Here is a 26,963-nt window from a genome sequence, read left to right as displayed (position 1 = left end):
TAAATCCAAGTTTTCCTTGAGTGGTCATCAATGAAGGTAACGAAATACTCAACACCACTAAGAGCTTTGGTCGGCATAGGTCCGCAGATATTTGAGTGTATCAATCCTAGTACACTCTTGGCCCTGTGTTTACTCCTAGGAAATGCTGCCTTGGCATACTTTCCTAGAGCACATCCTCTGCATACATCATCTCGTTCCGTACTAAGATCCGGAACTCCTGTTACAGTGCTCCTGAGAATTCTCAGAGCCCCATGGTGCAAATGTCTCATTCTTCTGTGCCATAGTTCGTTCAAGTCCTTGTTTCCATGACTGCCTATTAGCGCCATTGGTGATTCTAGTTGTAATATGTACAACCTATTACTTTTGATCCCAATCTGCACTTTCTTTTTCCAGCTTGGGTGTTTGACATATACCTTCTCCTTGATGAAGTAGACGTCATAGCCCTTGCCTTGAAGTTGCGACATGGAAAGTAAGTTCATCCCCAATCCTGGTACATGCAACACATTTGTAGCGTGGAACCGTTCTCCCGATTCTGTTTGAAAAACTATGGTACCCTTCCCTACTGGAGTACACTTTGCCTTGTTCCCCATGGTGATCTGAAAGTTCATCTTCTCTTCTCGATATTCTGAGAAGCATTCCCTGATTCCCATCATATGCCAACAGGCTCCACTATCTATATACCATACTTTTGATGATGCAGAACTAGTCATACAAGCCACTTCTTCTTCCATCCTGGAAGCCAACATGGAGAAATCGAAATCTCTTGTGCAATTTTTTGAAAATTTGTGCAACTCCCCTAACGTGGATGCCTCTGCATCATGGTCTCGACCCATAACTAATTTTCCCTTTCTATCTCTGATTACCTGCTCTGATACCATGTGAAAATTCCATCACTGCAACATCTGATTTACTTTGCTTACTTATTTCCAATAAGTTATTTATGAAATTCCTTCAATAAACATTAAAATAAATTCTGGTGCAGATATCACACCATAATACAAAAACAAACACATGCACAAGAATCAACACATCGACACAGATATTTTGGACAACAGTCCCCGGAAAAACCCAATGTGGGAAAACCGGTGCAGCAAGGGAGGATTTTTATTATTCAGTAATTCTTCAGTACAATAGGGCGCCAAACTAGCTTACCCAACAGACAGAAAAATTCTCCAACACTTCTCCCAATCCCAGCGTCAGCCTGGCTAACCTCTGCGTAGCTCCCAGACACTCTGCCCCAACCCCTGCTTGTCTGCGTTAGCCCTAAGCCTCTCTACATCACCCACACAAGCCCTCTAGTGACTGCGTAGTCTCCTGCTGCCTTTGTGTCTGCCTGAAAGGCCCTGCATCTGCCTCTCATGCCTATGTACTGGTCTTTTATTGCTAATACTGACTCTTTTTTCTGTACTTGTTGCTTCCTATTGCTCTCCAGACCACTAGATCGAATTTCTTAGCTAACCCCGTTCCATAAATCGAACTGACTGGCCTCCCTCAATGTCTTCTCCAACTGACCCTCAAGCCTCTTCTTATACTTTCTCATGTTGGTCCTTCAACGATCAAGATTAAATCTCTAATCAATGGCTAAGATTAGATTTGGCTTGATCCATGACTTTTGGAATCTTCTAACCCAGTTTTATTTTAATACCCATTAATATTTTATTTTTCCTAAGTTTAGACTTAAGAACTCCATTAAAAATATTAATTATTTTAATATCTCTCAAACTGGTTAGAATCTACCCAAATTATTTCTGGGTCCTGGAGATCTCATGTGCTTTAGCCTCTCCACCAATTTTTGAGGCTAGAGCACACCCGATGCTACCCCAAATCACCAGTGTGGTGTTACTAGTTTATTCTAAGAGAGAGGTTAGAATCTCCAAGTAAGAGATTCTCAATTTATTTTACATATACTCGTTTTTATTAATCCATTAAAGGTGAATGACTTTAGACTATTTTTAAAATATTAGTATCATAAAAATAATAATAATAATAATAATACTAGTAAGGATAAAAGTATTAATTCTTGACTTGTATAATCATGATTGATTTGATTTTAAAGTGGATTCCATATGTCAAGATCATCCTTCATCATTTAGACATGACTTTCTATTTTTGGAAAATCACTTCCAAATTGAGATGTGACTTACTACTTTTGGAAAGTCATATTAGAATTGTTAGTAATGAAATTTTATTATAGGTGGTTCATACACAATTGAAAGATATGATTTCTTCTACAATAAATTCAACCATGAGCTGCCAAATTTTAACACTCCCTCTTAGCTAGGGAGGAATTTTTTGCTGCATCAAAGATCTTTGCTTCCTCTAATCTCCTTAATTCATATCAGTTCAACTCTACTTTGTAACATCTGTAACAATGAAGTCACAATCTAAAGAAGAATCATCCACTTGACACAAATTGGGAAAGGAAAGGATCATCACATGGACAAGACACAAGTCACATTGACAAGAATCAAACACAACCAAGTTTCATAAAACGTAAAGTGGTGGAACACCTGCATCCTAGACAAGTCTCACTACACCTATTGGCCAAATAGGTGGCTCTTCCCACCTCCCAGACTATGGGTCGAATGCATACTGAGGCCTACTCTTGTGGAACACATTACACAAGAGGCCCCTCATCCTCGAGAGCTTCACGACATCATTCCCTAATCCTGAGAGCTCTGACAGAGGGGAAAGGTAGCTTCATGTTCTCAATCAACTGCGACCGCTTCCTAGAAGGGTCATGTCCATAAGTCGTTGCTCTCTAAAAACCAAGAAATTTCCTTTCAGTCAAGGGTTGGTAAGAATGCCAGCTATTTGATCATCAGTGGAGATGTGATGGAGTCTCACTGCTCCTCTCAGCACCATATCCTGGATAGTGATACTTGATCTCAATATGCTTAGACTTATCATGAAACACAGGATTTTTTGCAAGAAGAATCCCACTCTTATTGTCACAATATATAATTGGTGTGTCAGCGACTTGCTCAAATAGTTCCCCAAAAAGCTTCATCAACCAAACTGCCTCATAGCTAGCCATGCTCGCAGCAATGTCCTGTGCTCTTTCTATCAGCAGAGTTACTAGTTCAATCGACATTTGTATATCCATGAAGTCTTACATTTTTAGCAGTGCATTTCAATCCTAGATTGATAGTTCCATGCAAGTATCTGAAAACATGTTTTGCAGCAATCTAGTAGGCATGAAAGGGATCAATCATAAGTTGACTTAAAGTGTTTACAGAAAAGCATATGTTGGGCCTAGTGTTTACCAAAAACATCAAAGCACCAATGAGTTGTCTATACTCAGTGGGATTTTCCAGACTACGTCCTGCAGCTTTGCCACATAATTTCTTAAAGTTCATTTATATAGGAGTTGTAATGTCCCCAATTAAATTAATTTTGGTTAAGAAGAATTTACATTTTTGCAATTTGGGTGTTGGGAAATATTTTGGCATGTGAACTTAGGAAAAGTGGGTGGAGGGAGTCCCACCATTTTTTGGAGAAATGGAGGCCACCAATATTAGAGAAAAAGGAAAATTAAATTGGTAGCGGGATGTGGAGCCACCCAAAAAGGGTAAATTTGAACCCCCTTAGGATATTCGAGCTAGGGAGAAGTAAGTCAAATTGGTGGGGCCCACAAGGAGAGGAAAGGGAAAGCAAAGATAAATAAAAAGAAGAGGCATCATTTTGGGGGCTTTTGACAAATTGAACTTTTTATTTAGAGTACTCTTGAGTTGCTCAGCCAAGACTACCAGTGTTGCTTCGCACAAGGAGATTTTCGAGCAGAAATATCAGTTCTTTTTCCAATGGACTTAGAGTTCCACCCTAGGAGAGAATTTCAAAACTTAGTGGGAAGAGATTTGTTGGAGTTCGTGGGTCATATCAGCACTTGCCTCCGCCAATTCGAACTCCTAGGAGGACGCAGTAGCGAAATTCGTTCCACTGAGGGGCTTTAAAGGGGAGTTCTGGCCAACGAATTTAAGAGAAATCTCCTTGAGGGTGGACAGGGTTGGAGATTCCTGCTTCGATGCGAACCAAATTCAACATTCCTTGGGCCTGCGTGTTGATTTCTAGTAGCATCGAAGAGAATTTCATAACTTAGTGGGAAGAGATTTGTTGGAGTTCGTGGGTCATATCAGTGCTTGCCTCCACCATTTCGAACTTCTAGGAGGACGTAGTAGCAGAATTCGTTCCACTAAGTTGAGGGGCTTTAAAGGGGAGTTCTGGCCAATGAATTTAAGAGTTCCGCCCTAGGAGAGAATTTTAGAGCTTAGTGGGAAGAGATTTGTTGGAGTTCGTGGGTCATATCAGCGCTTGCATCCGTCATTTCGAACTTAGAGTGCCACCCTAGGAGAGAATTCCAGAACTTAGTGGGAAGAGAATTGTTGGAGTTCATGGGTCATATCAGCGCTTGCCTCTGCCATTTCGAACTTCTAGGAGGACGCAGTAGCGAAATTCGTTCCACTGAGTTGAGGGTCTTTAAAGGGGAGTTTTGGCCAGCGAATTTAAGAGAAATCTCCTTGAGGGTGGACAGGGTTGGAGATTCCTTCTTCGGTGTGAACCAAATTCAACATTCCTTGGACCTGCGTGTTGATTTCTAGTAGCATCGGATGTACTCTGAGTCTCAAAATTTCCAGGGAGGCTTAAACCATGCATTTTCTAATACCCAGAAATAATTTTGGGAAATTTCACCCAGAGACAATTTTATTAAAATAATTAATTATTTTTAATGGGACCCTAAGTCTAAACTTAACAAAATTAAAATAATTAATGGGTATTAATCTAAACTGTGGGTGAAACATCTAGAAGAAAGCAGATATCAAGTCAATATGATTCTAGCCATTGATTAGGATCTAATCTGGGTCGTTGATTGATCAACGAGAGGATTATAAGAGGAGGCTTGATGGGCACTTGGAGAATACACCAGAGGCTCATACTTAGTTACCCGAGTAATATCGATTTTCTCACGGGTCGAACTTTGGCAAGAGAAAATCGAATCAGAGGGAGAGTTGCAGGTGAGAAAGATAGATAGGGCATCAGCATCAGTCGGGAGGTACAAGGCAAGAAGACGCAAAGCAAGGAGAGCTAACGCAGAAGTGTGACACAAAAAGAGGCAGCGCAGGGCAAGTTGATGCTGGGACTGCGTGAGCAGTGTGACGCTAGGCCAGCGTGAGGAAAAGTGATGCAGGGAGACACAAAGGGATTCAAAGGGATGAGGAGCACTTCTCCTGGATCAGAGATTTGTCAGGAAGCGTCTATAAATTTTCTCACTTTTGTTCTATTGGTTGTATATTGTACAAGAGATTTTTGTTGAAGAATAATAAAGAACCCTCATCTGTTGCACCGATTTTCCCACATTGGGTTTTTCCGAGGACGATTGTCCAAAATAATTGTGTCATTGTGGTTATTCTTGTGTTGTTATTGCATTCGCTTTCAAAATTTTATTTGTGAAGACTACAGTAGAATTTATTTTGATATTCACCATAAGAACATTGTGAATAACTTATCTTTGAGTTAATAAGTAGAAGAAATAATATTATCACTTCAGTAGGATTTCTATTTTGAAATTTTCACACTGCGCAGTCTTTTGTTGGGCAGAATTTCGTGGAGTTGTTGTTCGTTGAACTGTGCAAGGTTGAGAAAGGAACTTCCCTCTTACCTTCCGAGAGTAATTTGCAAAGAATTCTACAGCCATTTTAGGGAAGAAACAAGGTTAGATTTGCAGTAATAGCTCGAGGGGGACACTGCACCAATAGAGGAGGACATAGCACCAAATTTGGGTATTTCCAGGAGGTCAGAATTAGCCAAAAACATTTCTGGGTTTTTTTGGCACCAAGGAGTTTGCTCCTAATTTTTGAGCATTTTTGGAGGAGTTTTGGTGCCCCAAACAACAAAATTATTTGGCAGCCAATTGAGAGGAGTGAGCTTAAATTTTGGGTCTAGGGTCGTCGGTAAAAACCAATGTTGCAGTTATCATTGTCAGAATAATATCGGCGAGGGAAAAAATCAAGAAAAAATCGGGAAAAATCATAAAATAAAAATATTCATTTTTTTCAATTTTTTTAATACCTAAAGCATCTACAACATAAAATAAATACATTGACACATAAACATGATAAAAGAACTAATATATAAGATGTGTAATATCATTTCTAGTGCTACATCACACATAACAGTGAATCATGTCCTGAATAGTCAGTCCTAACTCCTGAGTCCCAACTCAGCCTCAAAATATCAACAAAAAATATAATAATGTATCTCATATCATGAGTCATAATGTCATATACAATGAAATGAACCAAATAACTAATACCACTGATTTCCTTTACCCCTCTTGCGAGAAAATGCAATAGCTTTCCCTCTAGATGTAGATGCTGGTGGAGTTGGCAGTGGACTCTGACGTGCTCTAGAAGCTGAAGGACTAGGAGCTACAGGAGGTAGACCACATCCTCTACTGGTGACAGGGGTAGGCTGGGTAGGTTATGTCACCTCCTCCTGTTGCTCCTCCTCCTCATCAAAAAATCAGCAAAAAAAAATTAAGCAAGATGTTTTCCCAAAAATTGCGATTTTTTCGTAAAAATCGCGATTATTTCAAGCTATCGCAATTTTTTATGAAAAAAAAAAAAAAAAAAAAATATATATATATATATATATATATATATTAACGTAAAAATCGGGCGATAATATCACCAAACTCAAAAAATCGTGATTTTCCGATATTATCGCGATTTTCGCAACACTGGTAAAAACTACCCAAGCCGTTTCTGGGCTTTTGTGGGTTTTAAACTTTTATGTGAGGAGACTCCAGCAAAAATTACAGAAATTTATCGACACTTTTGAGGGGTCAAATGCAAGGTTGTTTCCAGTTGCAGCAGTAGTTTACACCAAGCAGGGCGCAATTTCTTTTGGAAGCTTTTCTAGCACTTGGAGTCATTGATTTGACACTTGGGTTTGACCTTGTTTGTTGTAGCAAGCACAGGTTTCTCCTATCACAATTATTGTACTCATCCTTGAGGATGGATCCAGGAGGCATTACTGTTGGTGTAGACTGGGCCTCGGATGTTAGGAACCTAAGGAGGAGGTTAAGCATGAGGACATGCGAGATGGTGAGGAGCACACTGATATACCCGATGTGACGCAGGAGTCACCATTGTTGGAGACCTATTTGATAGCATCAGTTAACACCTTGGTGGAGAGAGTGGAGCCTATACCCATAGAGCCATCTTTTAATGAGGTATTGTCCCTAGACGAGGTGTTAGGAGACACAGTGGTACCCATAACCATGACTAAGTTCCTCAACGGCAGCTACCTTCAGCAACATGGAGAACACATAGGGGGATGTGAGCTAGCCATGGAGGGGCAGTCCATGACTCATGTTGAGCCCATAGTGGAGGAGGACGAGTAGTCATCTTTTGGGCCAGACACTAATTTAGAGAAAACAGAGGCACAGACCATCAACAAAGTTGTAGTACCTCCAGGCAGCATCTCTCTTCGGGCCTATATAGCAATAGCTTGCAACATTTCTAGGCTACCTCTGCACAGTGGAGAGCGAGATGCAGAATTACCTCAACAAATATTATGTGTCGATTGGATCAGTGAGATGAGGCGACATGAGTTACGCAGGGAGTAACATTCGCAGGATGGGGGGCTAGTTTCATGTACAGGAGTTCATACTCTCAATCCTTTCCTCGGGGTTGGATGGCAAGGGATTTTAAGTTGGTGCCCGATTGAGTGGACTAGGCGTATGGGGTTGGTCATAGGTCGGGGTGAGAGTCAGCAGGAACGTTCAAGCATCGGGATACTGGAGGCCCAAGTTGGCATTGGGATCTAGGTGGGACTACCTTACCACTTACGAGGTACACAGATTGACTACAACCTTGGTGGTATATTTGACCCAACAATTGACCGCACGCTTTCGTTAGGGGAGTCTCAGTCAGTGGTAGTGGTCGGTCAATTTGTGAGGGGACTCCCTGAGTTGTTTTGGTATGATGGTTGTACATGGGATCACGGGAGGATCAGCATAGTCCGGCAAGAGTTTATTGGAGGAGGTGGTGTTGGTAGACCACCAAATAGTGCCTTGTTTGGGGCCAAAGACTCTCTGCAGTTAGTTGGGACTCAACGTTCACCGAGGAGTAGCACGGTGGTGGCATCACCACTGGTACATAAGGGGATTCACCTGGGGATTCACCTCTTGTGTCTCTCAGGGACGATTTGAAGAAGATGCCCATGCATCAGAGGGTACGGTGATACGACAATGGAGGTGGTGATATCGATAGGGTGCGGATCGACACGTACTATCTCAGTCTTAGATCCTAGCATCCAGTAGCATGTAGGAGCATGCAGTGTTGAGCAATGGTTTGCAGGTGAGCACGTAGATGCATGGCGTTATGCTATGGTGCCTAAGTTTATACCATGGAGTGGGAGGAGGCAGACCATTGGATGCAGCTCACCCCGTATGGATAGGGGCACTGGTGAGCATCTAGGGACATCTAGTTCAACAGAGTCAGGTCTTCGATAGAGTTATCAACTAGGCCAGGATAGAGAGAGGGGGGAATCCATGGGATTACCTCTCGGTGTCGATGCAGACTCTTGGTCATACCCATGGGGACTTACATACCTGTCACTCTCTAGCATGGCTTATAGTTGTTAAGGGTTGGGTCGCTACCCCATGAAGCCCTCAGTACAAGCAACAAGACATGGGAGGCTCACCCTAGACAGTTGGATAAGACACAGTGTCTCATGGGCAGGAGGGAGACTCTCGAGTTGAGGCATTTTGGTGGGTGCACGAACTGACAAATACATGCTTAGGGATGGCATGGGCAACTGCCAAGGGAGCATATGTTCCGCCTCTGGGCACACGCTTGGGGAGGTGATTCCTAGGGAGCTACATGATACACTTTCGGTAAGGCAGTCTAAGGCACTACATGAGTATGAGGGATAGTGGATGGTAGACTTTGTTGAGAAATCTAGGGCATTAGCATTAGGTGATTTCTCTTCCAATTAGTAACTGCTTGTGAATGCTTTTTGCTTCTTATATTATTATCTTTTTCTTCATAGATTATTAGTGTTCTTCTTCATCAAACAGTAACCAATGCATGAACATAAAATAGACAAGAGACACAGAATGTAGGCTATCAGCCAGGGCCAAAATCTCTCTCTTTGAGAGGAAAAACTGCACAAATTCTTCTTATAGAGATTCCAATTGACAAATACCAAGACTAGGACCCTTGACCTATTAGCCACTCCAAGACCAAGACACTAGTCCTCTTCCACCTTATCAGTCACTCTTTCTTGACATCTTCTATTTCAGATCTTGCATCATATGAGATCGCTATAGTCATGTAATTATATCACACTGAGGTCACTGTAATGAACCTCTCCTTCAATAATAGAACCGAATCCTTATGTCTGAGATAGTACCAAGAACTTCCTCAAATAATAACACCAACGCCTAGTCACATACTAGTGACCTTCTTCCTGAGAGACACTGAATTCTTCCTTTGCTATGAGATAGAAATTATATCGAATCATTGTGGTATAATACCGAACTATAGGTCCTTTATGATATGGAACTGTGACTATTTCAGAGCACCAAACTATGGTCTATAAAGAGACCGTTCTCTCCCTCACTATCACTGTGATCTGAACTTCAGAGGGACCAGAATTCCCTTGACAACACCCAATCTCCACTTTTGTACCTTAGTCTGAGCTCCTTCTACATCCTTAACCGAACTCTGAAATTGTTATCCGAAAATCTCAGGGATATCCGAATTTTTGACTGTGGAAATGCGAAGTGCCTTCACGCCTATATATAGTTGTTTGCCTATCAATATAAGCCGACATAACATTTCAAATAGGTGTGTCTCCATATAAGGTGAGCCAACATGAGTTTCTTATACATCTTAAGGCCGACATGAAGAGGACTAGTGCTTGTCATTGGAGGGCTTCTAGACACTTTTATAGACTCATATACATTTGTCATATTCCCAAGAAGGGTTCTTCATACATGACATTGAATCTTTGACTTTAATGACAAATCCTAAGGCTCTCAATTGGAGCCATCTAAATAAAATCTCTTGCTCATGAAACCCATGAAGCAAGTCTTACAATAATAATTTTATTTTTCCTTCTTTACATCATTTACAAAAATCACAGTTACATGTCATTATGAAGACTAAACCTAGTTACACTTTTTCATCACTCCCTCTTAATTAGGGAGGTATTCATAATGTTACTTGGTTTCCATATTCTCTGCTTCGACTTCACCCTTGGTGAATTTGAAGAGGGATGAGGAATCCACTGATCCTTTTGTCCTTTCCCAACTATCTTTGGTGAGTGCTCTTTCACTCTTGCTTGGGCATCGTCTTCACCTCAGCTCTAATACCATGTTAATTTTAGGTATCTTCTATGCTTAGAGCAATTTATTTCAATTTTCATAGTTAGCTCCATATCTTTTCCAAATTAGCAATCACATCAGCATTAAAGTAAACTGCAGATAGAACATAAACATAAATAGCAGAAGACAAGCCAAGACAAGAGGACACAAGATGTGGCGCTAGCCAGGGACAAACCCCAATGTGGGGAAACCCTTGATCAATTCTTCTTATATGTTCTTCAATAGTTCAGCACAGAGAGAGAGAGAGATAGTACGTTTACAACAAAAGTCAACACTTTGACTTATGTAGATAAGAGCATAAATCATCTCTAAGAAGATGATACATGAGATCAGTTGAAGACATGCTTCTTCAACTAATTCTCCAAGGTGACTCGTTCACCTATCGTTGTGCTGCATTTCGTCATCATGCTACACCTCACCACACTGCACCATGTTGCACCCATCATCATTATGTTGCATCTCATCACGCTTCATTAATCATCACTGTACTGCATTATGTGCCATTGTTGCACCATGTTGCCATCCTGACCTATGTGTTCGTTGCACCTTGCTTGCTTGTTGTCCCTTGCTTGCTTGTTGTCCCTAGCATGCTTGTTGTTGCATGCTAGTTGTCCCTTGCATGCTAGCTGTAACATTGCATGCTTGGTGTATTTGTTGCTAGGTACCATACAACTGTCCCAATGTTAGTTAGTTGTCCCTTGCATGCTGCTCTCCTTCAGAGACAGATGCTCCCGCTGTTTCCGCAGTTCCGACTGTTCCCGACAGTTCCGGCTTTTCCAGCAGTTCCGACTTTTCTAGCACTTCCGACACTTCCGGCTTTTCCAGCAGTTCCGACTTTTCTAGCACTTCCGACACTTCCGGCTTTTCCAGCAGTTCCGGCTTTTTCGGCAGTTCCGGCTTTTTCGGCAGTTCCGGCTTTTCCGGCTTTTTTAGCAGTTCCAGCTTTTCCGCCCTCTGGATCAAGGCAACGTTATTCCTTAGGATCTTTCCTCCTACTAAAACCCAAAGACAAGTAGAGAGAGGAAGAGATCCCAAGTGTGTTCAAATAACTTGAAGGCCACCTCTATATATACTAAAACGTTGAGCACATGTGGGGTTTATTTGGTTGCTGGTCGACCTTGACGAATTGTCTTACAACGCTAATAAATTCATAACTCCATGAATACTTACCGGAATCGGATGATCTTTAGATCAATCCTACACCTCTCGATGAGAGGGATCCAAGAAAAATATCAGCTGCCATAAATAAGATGACCCACATGGAGTTTGGCCCTAGTTTCCAATTTTAACAATGACACACGTCTCCCTCGTGATCAACTCCCCAGGCATAGGCTTAGTGATGAACGATATGCCACCCCTGTAGATGATCACCTCATCTTCCAACTTGTGGCTATCAACTCGCACACCAACCCAATGCCACCGTTGTGAAGTCTCTCCCCTAGTGCATTGGGTGTCATCAAAATATCTCGAGTGAGCTCCCCGTCCCCCTGCGCGTGCCTAGAGTGTCAAAGGAAACAGCCAAATCGCCTGTGCCTTAGTTGCAGAACGAATGCCATACGTGTGTGTTCTCCAATAGGTCGAATGTATGGGTATAAAAAGTAGTTCGAAGCTCCTTCAATAGGCTGACATGAAGAATAGGGTAGGTCGACTTGATGGTGGAGTATTACATGACTAATTTACATAAAATAATCTTTTTCTTTTTGACACAAAGAGCCCAAGAAGGGTCTAGAATGTAATGACAATGATAATGAATCCTAAAAGCCTTCAATGGAGGCTTGACCTAGAAAACAAATACATAGAGCAGGAAACCAATGCTCATACAATAAATTTTCTTTTATAATAATTTTTCTCTTTCCTTCTTTTAACAAATACATTACATCATGACTCAAATACAATTATGAAGACTGACACTAATTACATTCTTCAACAAACCAAAATTTTGGGCTATTGGACAGTTGCTGGGAAGCCGAAATTTCTAGATCAAACAAGAAGAACAAAGTGCAGGATCAGTTTGGACGACTTGACTTGGAGGAGAAGACTAAGTTTGACCATAGGTCTAGGTGTGTCTCTAATTGAACAAGAGGAATTTCTCTATTGAAAATGTTGCTTGGCTTTTCCCCATAATGGGTTTTCCCAGGGTAAATCTTGTCTCTCTTTTGTGCTTTATGATCTCTACTATTCTATTGTTCTTCATTGTTGAATTTCTGAAGTATAATTGTTGAATGATATATTGGAACAAGTTAAAAGAAGATCTACATCAAAAGTAATTATCAGAATTTTAGAAATATTGTACTAACTTTAATTGCACGAAAAAATAAACAGGTCGAAGGGATTGGAGAAGACACATCAAGTGAGCAAGGCAGTTCGAATTAACCAGTTCACAGTATTCAGTGGGGCGCAAGGAAGAGAGAGTAGCAAGGGTTGTAGCAGTGAGAATTTCCGGAGAAATTCTTAGGAAGTCTTCCAATGATCCAAAGTCAGGAAAGGAAGGCCGAATTTATCTGTAGAGGAGTTCGTACAGACTAGTGCGAGTTGCCCAGATTGCTAGTGCGAGTTGTCGGGAAGAGCATTGATTCAGTTGCTAGAGGTCAAATCAATTCCGGAAGGGAGAGTGAATTGATTCCTAAGGCGAAGGAAGGAAGGACAACTCATCAAGCGGCATTTTCGAGGTTGTGTGAGTTACTCAGAACCAGCAATGCACATTTTAAGCAGCCAGTGCGAGTGTCAGGAAGGAGTGCGAGCAGGCCAGAGGAGGCCGAGTTGATTTGCAGAGGAGATCTTGGATCTCCAGTCTATTTCCAGTTGAGATAAAGTGTCGGAGGATTGTCAATTGGGCATCCAGTTGTAATTCTCTATATTTGCTGCATAATAATAAAACCCTCATCTGCTGCACTGGTTTTCCCTTCGGGGTTTTTCTAGGGACAATTGTCCAAAAATAACAGTGTCATTTTATTATGTGGGTGCATCTATTTCTCAATTCCATATTTATATTTCCGCAGTGTTTTTTTTATGGCGAAGAATGCTTCAGTGAATTATTCATTATTTGTCGTTAATAATTAATAGAAGCCAAATAAACTTCATTCAGTTAGGAGAATATTTTCCAATTGTTGCATTCAAGGAATTTTCACAAGATCTATTCCTCAGAGAGTTTAACTTATTTTTGGGTAGTTATCTTCTCTCTATCATGTGCCCTACTTGAAGACTTTTATTAGACCTTCCACTATTTTTTATTTATCCTACTCAGGGAAATACTCTTGGTACTCCCCCAAGCTCAATGTATAAGGATGGAAAGTTAATGAGGGTTCGGCATCCATTATTTGCTTGAGTCTCTAGTCTTTCATCTTTCATCTCATTGTTTTTTCATTCAATGTGTGAGAGAGCATATCATTCAGTGTGAATTGGAGGTTGCTCTCATCCTGTACAAGTGGTTCCATCCTTAAATTGGTGATGGAAGGCGCTTTGGAAAAGATTTGGTGTCACATTGAATGCTTTGAAGTTGAAGCCAATATCTCCAAACTTTTTACTTGCGGCAAATGGAGTAAAGGTATCATCTATTTGGCAGCTAAATCTCATGTATTGATGTGTTTTATTTCTTGTACATGAATTATTTGATTGATTGACAGTGGGAATCACCCCACCCAATCAATTTTCAACTCCATCTCCGATTGAATGCAAGGCACAACGGTCGCAAAGAAAGTTTGCAGTTTTATCTCTATTTTCACTTCTTTCCACGCAGATCTGCGCTTTTCAAGTACTGATTTGAGGTTAGCAGATTTGCACAGAAATCAGAGTTATTTGTCATATAGAAGCATAAATTTGTATATTAGTTGCTGTTTGGAATTCATTTAATGCAGATATCAAGTCTCATGCTTAACTTACAGCAAGCATTTCTCCAGACTTAAAGTGGATTTTGGCAAGCAAAGTTCAACAGTTATCTTCAGATTGCATAGCAATTCCCCACTAAGGTTAGCATGCATTAGCCTAAAGTGCAGAGGGATTGTACAATGTCACATTGGTACCTTCCCTAGTTGACATTTGGAACTGGACAGTTGAGTGCAACGTGCCTTTCCTCTTCAAGGAGAGTATTTATCATTGTATCAAATGCCTAGGACAATATGCTCCTAAGAGTAAAGATGAGATTCCCATAGCTCGGTGGCATGCTTCTTATCAGTGATGGGGCCATAGCACCATTGGCAATTCCCAATCAACCACTTAATCACTGCTGGTACAACTATTGTGAATGCTTATGTATTAAAAGCTGCAAGCTTTTTTGTGTGTCAACGCTTTACATGAAATAGTTCTTTGATTTGTTTTCTTTGCCAACTGTGCCATATTGCTAGCTTGAACAAATAGAATGTGGTGAACATCAAACTAAAATAAATCTATCTACAACTCCCCCAATTGAGTCAATGCACTACTAAATAAAAGGCTTTAAAACCTTGAATGAACACTTTATCCAAAAAAAATGTAGATGCCTATCGGGGGTAAGAGAACATAGACACAAACTATCTTTCATGGAGTTCAGAAACATTATGATATCTACAAATCAAAAAAGGTTCTCTTCACAAACCTCAACAAGAATACCATCCCCACTGACACAAAGAATGCCATCGTATTGTGATAGGTCCATTGTCTTTGCAATATCTTTTGCATGGAGCTGAAATTTAGTTTCTGAGGCAAGAAACAACATGAAAAACAGTGTTAATCTTGTTGTTGCTTTAGAGCAGAACAACACAATAATATTTCATTGTTTTAAATAAAAAAACATTGAGAGTCAAGATCTATATGACTCTAGGAATACTTAAAAAATTGTTGCCTCTGAATAGGAAGATTAATCTCATTAAAATCCTTGAGGGAAATTTGTGTCCATGGTACACAGAAAAGGTCTTAAATAGAAGCATAATATGAAAGACGAAAGAAGTTAATTACTAACCAAGTATTCTAAGAGTACGAATCTTGCTTCTATAGGATATACATGAAGAAGAGAATAAGCATCTGGATCCGATTTCTTGGTACGCAAGTTCTCTATAATCTTTGCTTTGAATACCTGGTGATTAATTTGTTGATACTGATTATCAGATACAGTGAGATAAACACTTCAATCTGTTCACCCTGTAGAAGGGTGCCTTTGTTAGACTTTTTCCTGTTGCTTGGTAGTTCTGTCTCCACAATCATGGCACACTTCTGCCCATTGTCTACACAGAATATGGGCACAGCAGCAGTAGCAAGAGCATCTATGAGGTGCAGTGCATACAGGCTGTAATATCTCCAATTTTGATTTTTTCATTTCAAGAGATTAACTAAGTTTATTGGGGAGGTGCTAGGCATAGCACAATTTTGTAGTTCGAGTATCAGATATGATTTTGTAGTTCGAGTTTCAGATATGATGTCGGCTTGAGGATCTTGGGTGAAAAGGAAAGATTGCAGCTCATTGGCAAGTGGGGGCCACAAGAGAGACAAAAAGGGAATGCACATTGTGGAGCAAGAGAGAGAAAACGAAAGAGGATGAACTAGTGGAAAGTGGGGGCCACCAAGGGAGAGAGAGGCCAACAATTATAAATAGAGAAAGGAGGCTCTCATTTGGGGAATCTTTAGTCATTTTACAATTTCAACATTAGTACTCTTGAGCTGCTTAGCCCAAATAACCCTTTCAAAAGGAGTGGATTGGGAAACCAAAAATGGATGAGGAGACCCGGAAAGAACTGAGGAAGAAAAAGCTATGTTTCAGCTGCCAAGAGCATTAGGCACCAAGGCACAGATGTGTAGGGAAGGACAAGACCAGTAAAGCCCATTACATTGAGGTTTATTCAGATAGTGATAGTGAAGAGGAGGATGAGGAGTCGGTATAGGAACGGGGACACCAGGCAGCAGGTGAGGAGACTTCACAGGCTGGGGCTAAAGACCCAGTTATTGCATCCATATCAGGACTTCCTCGATACCACACATTCAGAGTCAGGGGGGTTCTGTTGGGACATAAGGTGACAGTATTGATTGACAGTGGGGCTTCCCACAACTTTATAGACGCAACCATGGTGGATGAGAGGGAGATTGTGAGTCGTGACAGAGAAGTTTAAGGGCTTCACAATGGTTATATCGGGTGGACATCAGATAGAGTGCACTAGGTGGATTCCCAATCTGAAAATAACCATAGGAAATTACACATTGACAAATGACTTTTTTTGGTGGATGTACCAAATACCAATGTGGTACTCGGAGTTCAATGGATATATTCCATTGGGAAGTACACTACAGATCAGAGGAGGATGGAGATGAAGTTCACAGAACAAGATGGAAAAAAGGTAGTCTTGCGGACCATGCATTAGTAACCACCCAAGATAGTGTCATCCCACAGCATGGAGGCAATGTTGCAGCATGGAGGCAATGTTGCAGCATGGAGACATAGAATGGGCAATTGAGCGTTACATTTCTGACAAGAATCCACCATATTAGCCTTGATAGTATCCAGAGGATACCCAAGCATTGCTTCAAAAACATCAAAAGGTAACTGGCGATATTCCTCCAAGTAGATCACCAGATAGAGGATTTGAGCATGTCATAGAGTTAGAGGAGGCGGTTCAGGCAGTCATTACCAACCCCTACCGTCATCCCAAAGTATACAATGACGAGATCAAGAGGACGATCAGAGAGTTGTTGCAGTTGGGCCACATTCATCCTAGTTCTAGTCCCTTTGCTTCTTCGGTGGTGTTGGCCAAGAAGAAAGATGGCACCTTGAGGATGTGCATCGATTACCAGGCACTTAATAAGAAAACAATCAAGAACCGATATTTGATTTTGAGGATTGATGAATTGATGGACGAGTTGAAAGGAGACGGTACTTCCCAAAAATAGATCTTTGCTCTGGCTACCATCAGATCAGAGTTTGGGAGCAGAATATCCCGAAGACTGATTTTCGGTGCCATTATGGGCACTATGAGTTTTTGGTTATGCCATTTGGGCTAACCAATGCCCTCGCTACATTTCAGTCCTGCATGAACCATGTGTTCAATAAACAATCGCGGAATCGCACTACTCTCTTGAGGCTCTGCGCAGCCCCTGCACAACCTCCTGGAGAAATAATACGACCTCCTCTTCTGACTCTTCCGGAACTGGAAACTCCTTTGGAAATCTGTTACTTTTCCCCTCTGCCACCTGCAACTTGATCATTGGCCTGATCTCATTGCTGAATCACCTACTACTGGAAAATCAAACTGCCTTGATCACTAAGTCTCAACTAGATATTATAAGAGGAGGTCGATGGAGTAGATGGAGAATACACCAGCGCAGATACTCAGTGATCAAGGCAATTTGATTTTCCAGTAGCAGGTGATTTAGTAATGAGATCGAGCCAAAGATCAAGTAGCAGGTAGCGGAGGGGCAAAGTAGCAAATTTCCAAAGGAGTTTCTAGTTCCGGAAGAGTCAGAAGAGGAGGTCATATTATTTCTCCAGGAGGTTGTGCAGGGGCTGCGCAGAGCCTCAAGAGAGCAATGTGATTCAGCCTAGCACGAGGTCGATTTAGTTGCTGAGTGTCAAGAATTTATTCCAAAGGGCCAACGATATTATCTCAGAGGCAGAGGCAGTCAAATCTAGGCGCACAAAGGCAATTCCAGGTAGTGCAAAATTGAGTCTGCACAGAGGTTCATGCAGAGCAGAGTTGGAGTTGATTGTGGGGTCAAATCAGGCCGGGATTTCTTGTGGAGGAGGCTAAATTCCCATAGATATTTTTCTCAATATTTCTTTCATATTAGATTGCTAGATTAAGCATCCAAAATATTGTACTCAGAATTTATGTTGTTGCATAATAATAAAACCCTCATTTGTTGCATTGGTTTTCCCACATTGGGTTTTTCTGGGGGCAATTGTCCAAAAATAACGGTGTCAATTTGTGTGTGTGATTACTCTATATTTTCTTAATTCCACATATTTTATTTCCACAACATAATTTTATTTGTGAAGAATTGCAGTGTGAATTATTCATTATATGCCATAGAAAATAAATTGCTTAATAATTAACCAGTTAGAAGAATAATATCCAGTTGGTGTATTTCAAGGAATTTTCACATGGTATCAGAGCAATTTTGATCGGATCAGTAGCTCAAAGACAAAGAAGGGGAAATTCATTGTCCAAAGAGAGCAGCAGCATAATTTCTCCAAGGTCTGCGTAGGGCCTATCCAGGTGGGCAAGTAGCAGAGCAGAGCTCTAGTAGGCAGAGGTAGAACCGGAAAGTAATTCTAGAGAGCAACGCAGCAGAATTGTTAAGCAGATTCGAGTGGAAGAGGAAGAGAAATTGCACACAGAGGGAGTTTCTCTCAGAGGGTTTCTAGTTTCAAAAATCCAAAATTTCCAGTTGCAGTAGGCAGTAGCAGCAAGCAGATTTTCTCACTCCAGGAAGGAGTGTGAGTAGCAGTGCTAGCAGTCGAGCAGGTGAAAGAGGGAGATTTCCGTCCCAGGTTGAGTTTTTGTAGTGATGGCTTCAGCAGGACTCCGAGATCAAGACAGATTAGAGGGTGCATCAAACTATTGTATCTGGAAGGCCAGGATGGCATTCCTGCTAGACGAGTATGGTCTGAAGACGTACGCAGAACAAGTTGTAGCCGTACCTATAGATATAGATCAACTAGTGAATTACAATAAGAAGATGGCCAAGGTGAAGCAGTTGATTCTCAATGGAGTTCAAGATCATATAGTCTCACACATTGCAGCCAAGGATACGGCCGACGAAATTTGGGATGTTATTGCCACACTATATCAGAATCCTTCCGAGCAGCGCAAGTGTTCCTGAAGGAAAAGCTAAGGAATATTTGAATGCTACAGGTGAAGGCATCACCCCCTATCTCACCAGAATTCAGGATATCCGAGATGAACTTGTAGTTGTAAGAGAGTCGCCTCCACCTACAAAACTTATGCGTTTGGAAAAGATCGATAATCTTTCCTCTAGCCTAGAGGAAGATTTCGCCATGTATGCAGCTATACCTCCCGCAGAGAAGTGGGACGATGTAGAGCTTTAGTCCCATAGTTGCAGACATCCGGGCAGGGTCTAGCGCAGATGGGACAAGGAGATCAGCTCCAGATTGTTGCAACAGAACCATACCTTTGCTACAGGGGCCCACAGTATTCAGTAGCAGGAGGATCAATGTCAATCCATGGAGTCAGTTCCAGAGTGGCAATTGCAAACTAGTTGTAGTCAGATGTTGAGGGGTGAAGAGCAGTGTTGTTAGCAGTGCAGGAGGCACAGTGCAGAGTCAATAGCAGCACAGATTTCCCAGTAGACAGTGCAAAGGCTAGTAGTAGTCAGAGACTCAGGAGACAGTTGCAGCACAGAGACACAGTTGATTCAAATTTCTGGATACTTCTTTGTTGCAGTAGTTGTAATAGCAGCAATAGTGAGAGGGAGTGTTAGTTGGGTTGCAGTGCAAATGCAGAGTTGGCAGCAGTACAGGTTATATAGTACAGTGTCAGCAGCAGCACAAATCCAACATGGTTCAGCTACAGCGAGTAGCATATGAATCAGAGTTAGCACAATGGTTGATGGACAGTGGCAGGTAGGGACAATTGTCAGACATCAACAGTGTGAATGGGAGGATGATGCGGAGACATGGTGTTGTAGTAGTGCAGTACGAGAACACCTTCCTCGCTAAGAGGGAGTGTTAGTTTTTGTAGCATCGGATGGTGTTCTAGTCTCAAACTTTGTGGAGAGGCTAAAACACACGAGTTCTCCAGAACCCAGAAATTGTTTCTGGAAATTCCACCTAGATACAGCTCAATTAAATTAATTAATCGATAATTAAAAAATGCCTAAGTCTAACTTAGGGAAATCGATTAATTAATAGGAATTAATTGAGAAAGGTGAGAATTCTTTAGAAACTCACATGGATCGACTTAGAGATGATCTCAGTCATTGATTAGGACTTAATCATGGTCGTTGAAGTCTCAACTGGAGATTATAAGAGGAGGTCGATGGGGTAGATGGAGAATACACCAATGCAAATACTCAGTGATCAAGGCAGTTTGATTTTCTAGTAGCAGGTGATTCAGCAGTGAGATCAAGCCAGTGATCGAGTAGCAGGTGGCAAAGGGGCAGAGTAGCAGATTTCCAGAGGAGTTTCCAGTTCCGACAGAGTCAAGAGAGGAGGTCATATTATTTCTCCAGGAGGTTGCGCAGGGGCTGCACAGAGCCTCAAGAGGGTAGTTCAATTCAGCCTAGCAAGAGGTTGATTCAGTTGATGAGTGTCGAGAATTTCTTCCAGAGGGTCAGCGAATTGATCTCAAAGGTAGAGGCAATCAAATCCGGGCACACACAGGTAGTTATAGGCAATGCAAAATTCAACCTGCACAGGACCTGCGCAAAGGTTGACACACAGCAGAGTTGGAGCTGACTGTGGGGACAGATCAGGTCAGGATTGCTAGTGGAGGAGGGTAAATTCCCTCAGATATTTTTGTCAGTATTTATCTCAGATTAGATTGTTAGACTAAGCATCCAAATTATTGTACTCAGAATTTCTACTATTGCATAATAATAAAACCCTCAACTACCGCATCAGTTTTCCCACATTGGGGTTTTCCGAGGACAATTGTCCAAAAATAACGGTGTCAATTTGTATGTGTGATTAATCTATATTTTCTCAATTCTGCATATTTTATTTCCGCAACGTATTTTTATTTGTGAAGAATTGCAGCTAAGTTGTAGGAAACGTTGGAGAAGGGTCCGTTTCCAGCCAGAAACAAAACGGAAACAAGGAAACTCGTACCATACAGCCTGGAAACTCGTTTCCGGCCGTACTGGCCCGTTTCTCGAGGAGGAAACGTGGCCAGTACAGCTGGAAACGCATTTCTAGGCCATATGGTGGAGTTTCCTCTTCTAACTTGACTTTTTCTTGTATTTTTTTTAATTTTTTTGCTTCTAATTTTTTATTGGGCAACTAAAATATCTTCTGGATGCTTCTAGGTGCCTCGCAAGTTATAAAAAAGAGGATTTTTTTAGTAGGGCAGCCTAATGTTCAAGCCTATGGCCCTAGTGTTGATATGCAGTTCATGGTAATGTTTAAGAATGTTTATGGTAATGGTGGCATTCTTCTTTATTTTTCATTTTCATCCTTTTACTTAAATTTTTAACATTACCATGAAATGACTTAGGATGTTTGAGAGTGGTTTAGCCCTCATTGGATTTCATATGTAGAAAGTAGAATTTTAGATCTCACTCAAAATCCAACAGACTTATCTGTTTTTCAAGATTTCAGGATTGGGGGGATTGCAATGTTTCAATTGGATTTTGTCATGTACTAGGGTATGGAACTTATATTAATGAAGAGAACCAAGCCCTATATGCAGGGGAGACTCCCAATAATTAAGAGCACGTAGGGTACTAGGGTATGGAACTTGTATTTAATCAAGAGCACTAAGGTCGTTTGACTATGTAGGAGGAGACTCCCAATCAAGCATGAGACAAGAAATTAGAAATTTCTCATTGTTGATTTTGGATATTGCTATTTTCATTATGTGATCATTCATGAGTAAATGTGATGTAAATTTAGAGACTTATAGTTTATGCATTAACAATTGACAATTGACAATTTAATCATAATGTAATAAATTAGAATGTATCATATATGCTTTATGATTGCACATATTTCTTAAATGTCCTAATATATATATATATATATATATATATATAGATATAGATATTGCGTTTCCCCATTTCCAAAATTTGGAGGGGATCATGTTTCGTACCCGTGCCCGTTTCGGAAACTCGTACCCGTTTCCCTGTTTCATGCAACTTAGAATTGCAGTCTAAATTGTTCGTTGTTTGCCGTAGCAAATAAACTGCTTAATAATTAACCAACCAGTTAGAAGAATAATTTCCAGTTGCTGCATTTCAAGGAATTTTCACAATGGGCTCAAGCAGGCTCTGAGAGCATGGTACACTCGGATTGACAGCTACCTTCGAGGATTGGGCTTCACTAAGAGTGAGGCGGATCCCAACCTGTACTACATCATGGTTGGAGGGCTTCCGCTCATTCTAGTTCTCTATGTCAACGACCTTATATTGACTAGAGATGAGAGCTTGATCCAGGATTGCAAGGAGGACCTTGCAAGGGAGTTTGAGATGAAGGATATGGGGCTTATGCACTATTTCCTTGGCTTGGAGGTTTGGTAGGGTGATGGTGAGATCTTCGTGGGATAGGGAAAGTACACAACAAATATTCTTTGGACATTTCATATGCAGAATTGTAGGCCCATGGCCACACCTCTAGTCACAAACTAGAGGAAGGTGGATGTTGGCAGAGGAGAGCAAGTGGATCTTACAGTATACAGGTAGCTCATTGGGTCATTGATTTACTTGGTCAACACACGACCTGATATTTGTTTTGCAGTCAACCAGCTGAGTCAATTCATGGTGGAACCGACTAGAGTGCATTAGGTTGCTGCAAAGCATGTGTTGAGATATCTCAAAAGCACAGTGGACTATGGATTGTGGTACAGACAGGTTGATGGAGTGAGGCTTGAGGGCTTCACAGATGCAGATTGGGCAGGGAGCTCCACAGATAGAAAGAGCACTTCAAGTGGCATCTTTAGCATTGGGTCAGCACTGAGCAGCAGTTTGGTATAGTAGGAAGCAGAGATCAGTTGCACTCAGTTCAGCAGAGGCCGAGTATATGGTTGCTAGTCAGGCAACTTGAGAAGTTATTTGGATGAGGAAGTTACTTGTGGGGCCTTTCAACTAGGGGATGGAGCCTACCATGATACAATGTGATAATCAGAATTGCATTAAGCTCTCTGAGAATCCAGTGTTTCATGATTTCTTGAAGCACATCGAGATCCGATATCACCATCTTAGAGATTGTGTGCAGAAGGGGATAGTCAAGCTACCGTACATTCCAACAAGGGAGAAAACAGCGGACATCTTGCCCAAGGCGTTTTGTTCATCATAGAGATAAGTTGGGAGGTGGACAAAATCCATTGTTGGCTAAGAGGGAGTGTTGAAAAGTAGCATAGGAATGGATTCCTTGATTTGTGCCTTAATTCAAGGAATCGATTTGGAGATCTTCTTAGTCATGTACGAGTTCCAGTGATGAGGACGAGTTCAAGAAGCAGTTTGACTAGTGTAAGTTTGTGGAGGACGAGTTATCTGTCCTCTAGTGTGAGTTAAATTGGGAATTGAAAGCTTAAGTGGAGTTAGCCTCCTAAATTTTAGGAGGATCCAGTTAACAACTTGTGTTGACTTTTGTTAACTAGAAAAGCTCCAGTTCAACTCCTAATTTAGAAAACTCACTAACAATAGCCAAATCGAATTGCTTATAAGGAGATCGAAGGCACACAATTGCATCATCATTGTGTTGTTGAGCACGAGCTTGTGAAGAGAACGAGCCAAGGGTTCTTGTGCGAGTTATTGGAGAGTGAGGCAATTCCCAAGGAAGTGTGCATAGAAATAGGGAATACCCCTATTTAATAGGAGCTGATTTATGTGGGTTTTTAGGAGAAATAGCGCAAGGATTTCGGGCTGCTAGTGTGCACAGGTTTGGGAGAAAAGATCAGTATTCTTGCCCAGTTGTTTCTTGCCTGGTGTAAGGCTGAGAGTTCATTGTATTCTCTAGTGAAGCAAGTGTGTTGTAAGAGATCTATTGCTCTAATTTTCTTCAATAAAATTCTCAAGCAAGCGAGAGTTTTCCTGGTTTGGGTTCCCTAGAAATTTTGTGTGTTTTATTGTGTGAATGTGTGCAATTATTTCTGTTCTATTCTGCTGCAATTAGAGTAGAGAAATTCTGAGTTTGTGTGAAAAGAAATTTCTATTTCAGATTGTTCATAACAGCAGATCAGAATTTGGTGGAAATTTTACACCTTCACTCCCTCACAATATTTTAAACCGTGAAAAAAAAAAATTAAACGAGCTGCTGATCCAAAAAACAAACAAGTTCAAGTACCTTGTAAAGTAAAGGTGACTTTGGCCAGATCGAGCAGCGGCTTCACATGTTCTTGAAGTATTCTTCTTGCATTTTTCTTCCCTCCAAAAGGATTCAGAAGCACCAAGAATCTTTTCGGCCGCTCTGCAACACGACATCAACAAATAAAAAGGCATAAAAAGGCTATAAAGTGAAACACAGACTTCAACTGGCTTGAGTTTCCTAGCTAAGGTTTCTGATTTCAGCTCATCCTCGATCTTTAATTTTTTTTGTTAATTGATTTTTCAAGTTTCTCGATAGTCTGTAACACGTTCATAAATGAATAATTAATAATAATAAAAAATCTCAAAGTTTAAACTTTATTCAAATGAAATGATTTTTTTTCATCTTCAAGAGATTGTAAGATATTAAAGCTTTGACTTCTATTTAATTCTCAACCAAAAAGTTTCAACTCCCTTGAATTTTCTAGCTCTTGTTTGGGGACATTAGCGTACTTCCATCTTTAATTTTTTGAAAAAAAATTTGAGCAGCTGATAAGAAGGTCATCAACCCCACCCTAGAAGATTAAAAGTATCTCTCTATTTTAACTAGCTCAAAGAAGAAAATTAATATAGCAAAGATTAGAACGAATTCTCATGAGCTCCATAGTGAAACAGGTCGTTGGGCAGTTCCTAAAACGCCATGGACGGAAAGGATCTGCCATATATGTGAGAATAGGAACATATGAAAACCACTTCCTCTTAGAGTGCCCCGCGTATAACCACATTAAATCTCAGTTTCACAATGTTTGTTACAATACTGACCTTCCTAGCCTTTTACAATGTCAAAATTATAGTGAGCTCTGGAGGCTTCTCTCCAAGCTTTTTGAGCATAGGAATAAAATCTTAAATCAAAATAGATAATTTGTTTATTTAGGTTCGATAGACCATTATTTGGTGTCAGCGGAGGTTAACCATCATCATCATCATCACCAATTATAACTTCGGCTTCTAACTTCCGCTTAAATAAAATAAAGCTTCTCCACAAACTCTGTCATGTTAAAAAATTTAGGTGGAATGTTAAAAAAAATTATCCCCTTTTCCTTATAGTTCCCAAATTTATTTAATTACCCAGAAAAAAGCAATTCAAAGCTTCCACTTCTAAAAATAAAATGAAATTTTATCTCCTTCAACATGTAATTTCCAAATTTATTTTGGAAAAAGAAAAAAAAAATTTGATTTCACTTCTATGACAAGAAAATTAAAGTTTTCGTCTTCAACGGACTGTAAGATCTTAAACTTTCGTCTCTATTTATTTCTCGAACCAAAAGGCCGGTATTCCGTGTATATACACCTAAAATGAATCAAAGACAACAAATTTTAAAATGCAACAACGAAATCAAATCTAATTATCGCGAATTTACATTACAGGGCCTTACCTAAAGCGTCCAGGCATGTCTGTATACTTTCGCACCAATTACTAAAATTCTCTTGGTTCTTCGGGCACAAACACACGTCCTTGAGCACCCTGTTTCCGGAGCTCACACCGCACCAGCCATCGGCCTCCCGCTTCGTAAAACAATGCAGCCTAATGCTCGAACCTTCTCTGCTAAACCCTAAGAGATCATTCTCTATAATCAGGCTTCCGGAAGTGGCTCCAGTCCAGCGGATTAGCCCTCCGCGGAACAGAGTCACGGTCACATGGAGGCCATTGAGTTGCAGGTCCTCGCTCATAAGTACTTCATCCCACTGCTGCTGCTCTCCTGTGAACTCCATCCCTGGTCTCTCCTCGTCGAGAGACCCTAGAATCGAAATCCGTCAGTTGATGAATATTCTTCGATCATGTCAGGTGGAAGTAAGCCGCTGCCTGCGCTAAAAATATTCCTAACGGCGGCATGTGACGAGTCACGAGCAATTCTTCATCCCGTAATAGAGTTTTCACGGCGAGGGGAATTTAGGCAGCAGGCGAGAAGGTAAATATCCGTACCACCCAGATCGCCTCCCAGACTATTTACTGGTGTGTTACACTAAGCATTAAGGTTCATTACGACGTAAAGTACATTTGGCTGGATTCTCTGGCTGGATTCTCGTTGGCCTCCTTTATTTTGAAGCGTATTCTCAGCAGGATACGGACGCTTCAGTCAACGAATTACTAATGAGAGGTGATTTTTTTACTCGAGTCAATTTTTTTAAGATATTCTAAAATCTCCATGGATCTCCGTTGACGGATAAAGAATAAGTTACCTATGGGTGGATTACTAATGAGAGGTGATTTTTTTACTCAAGTCAATTTTTTTAAGATATCCTAAATTATCCATGGATCTCCGTTGACGGATAAAGCATAAGTTACCTATGGGTGGTAGGTAGGGTTGGAATTTTACAAGTGAAATGTTTGTTACGGGGAATTTTGATGGCTAAATACAAGGGAATTTAATATTACCAGTCATAAAAATAATTGTTGTTAGTAAAAGTAAAACTCTTTGTGTTTGGTGTGCTTTTTAATTATATTTTCTTAATTTTGTGTTTGGTGTGCATTTTAATTATATTTTCTTAATTAAGTTTGTTTGAAATTTGGAAGAGCTCGCTAGAATTAAAAGTTTTGTTTGAAATTTGGAAGAGTTCGCTAGAATTAAAAGTTTACTTTGCGTTATGGAAGTGTTTTAGATTTTTCACGGGTTGGATTTTATTTTTTAAG

At 40.7% G+C, this 26,963-nt stretch overlaps 1 protein-coding gene across 2 annotated transcripts in view; it reads right to left on the bottom strand.

The window, feature by feature from the left end:
- LOC149208703 (sphingosine kinase 2-like) overlaps nucleotides 1–26,352 on the bottom strand; it is a 181,794-nt gene extending 155,442 nt beyond the window's left edge. Inside the window, exons 1-3 of one of the 2 annotated variants that reach the window (XM_089396156.1) lie at nucleotides 25,708–26,352; nucleotides 24,312–24,434; nucleotides 14,964–15,064 (exon numbers count right to left, since the gene is read on the bottom strand). In XM_089396156.1, coding sequence (XP_089252282.1) covers nucleotides 14,964–15,064; nucleotides 24,312–24,434; nucleotides 25,708–26,044 — 561 coding nt within the window. In that variant the 5' untranslated portion in view covers nucleotides 26,045–26,352. The remainder of the gene's footprint in view (nucleotides 1–14,963; nucleotides 15,065–24,311; nucleotides 24,435–25,707) is intronic. The other variant, XM_089396155.1, reaches the window with a different exon arrangement.
- Between the last annotated feature and the right edge of the window lie 611 nt (nucleotides 26,353–26,963).

The sequence above is a fragment of the Pinus tabuliformis genome, chromosome 1_2 (genome assembly GCF_031772625.1).
Source record: "Pinus tabuliformis cultivar Carrire ecotype Pingquan chromosome 1_2, CPIR1, whole genome shotgun sequence".
Lineage (NCBI taxonomy): Eukaryota > Viridiplantae > Streptophyta > Pinopsida > Pinales > Pinaceae > Pinus > Pinus tabuliformis.
The sequence above is the reverse complement of the archived record's forward strand: the minus strand, read 5'-3'. Positions and strand labels throughout refer to the sequence as shown.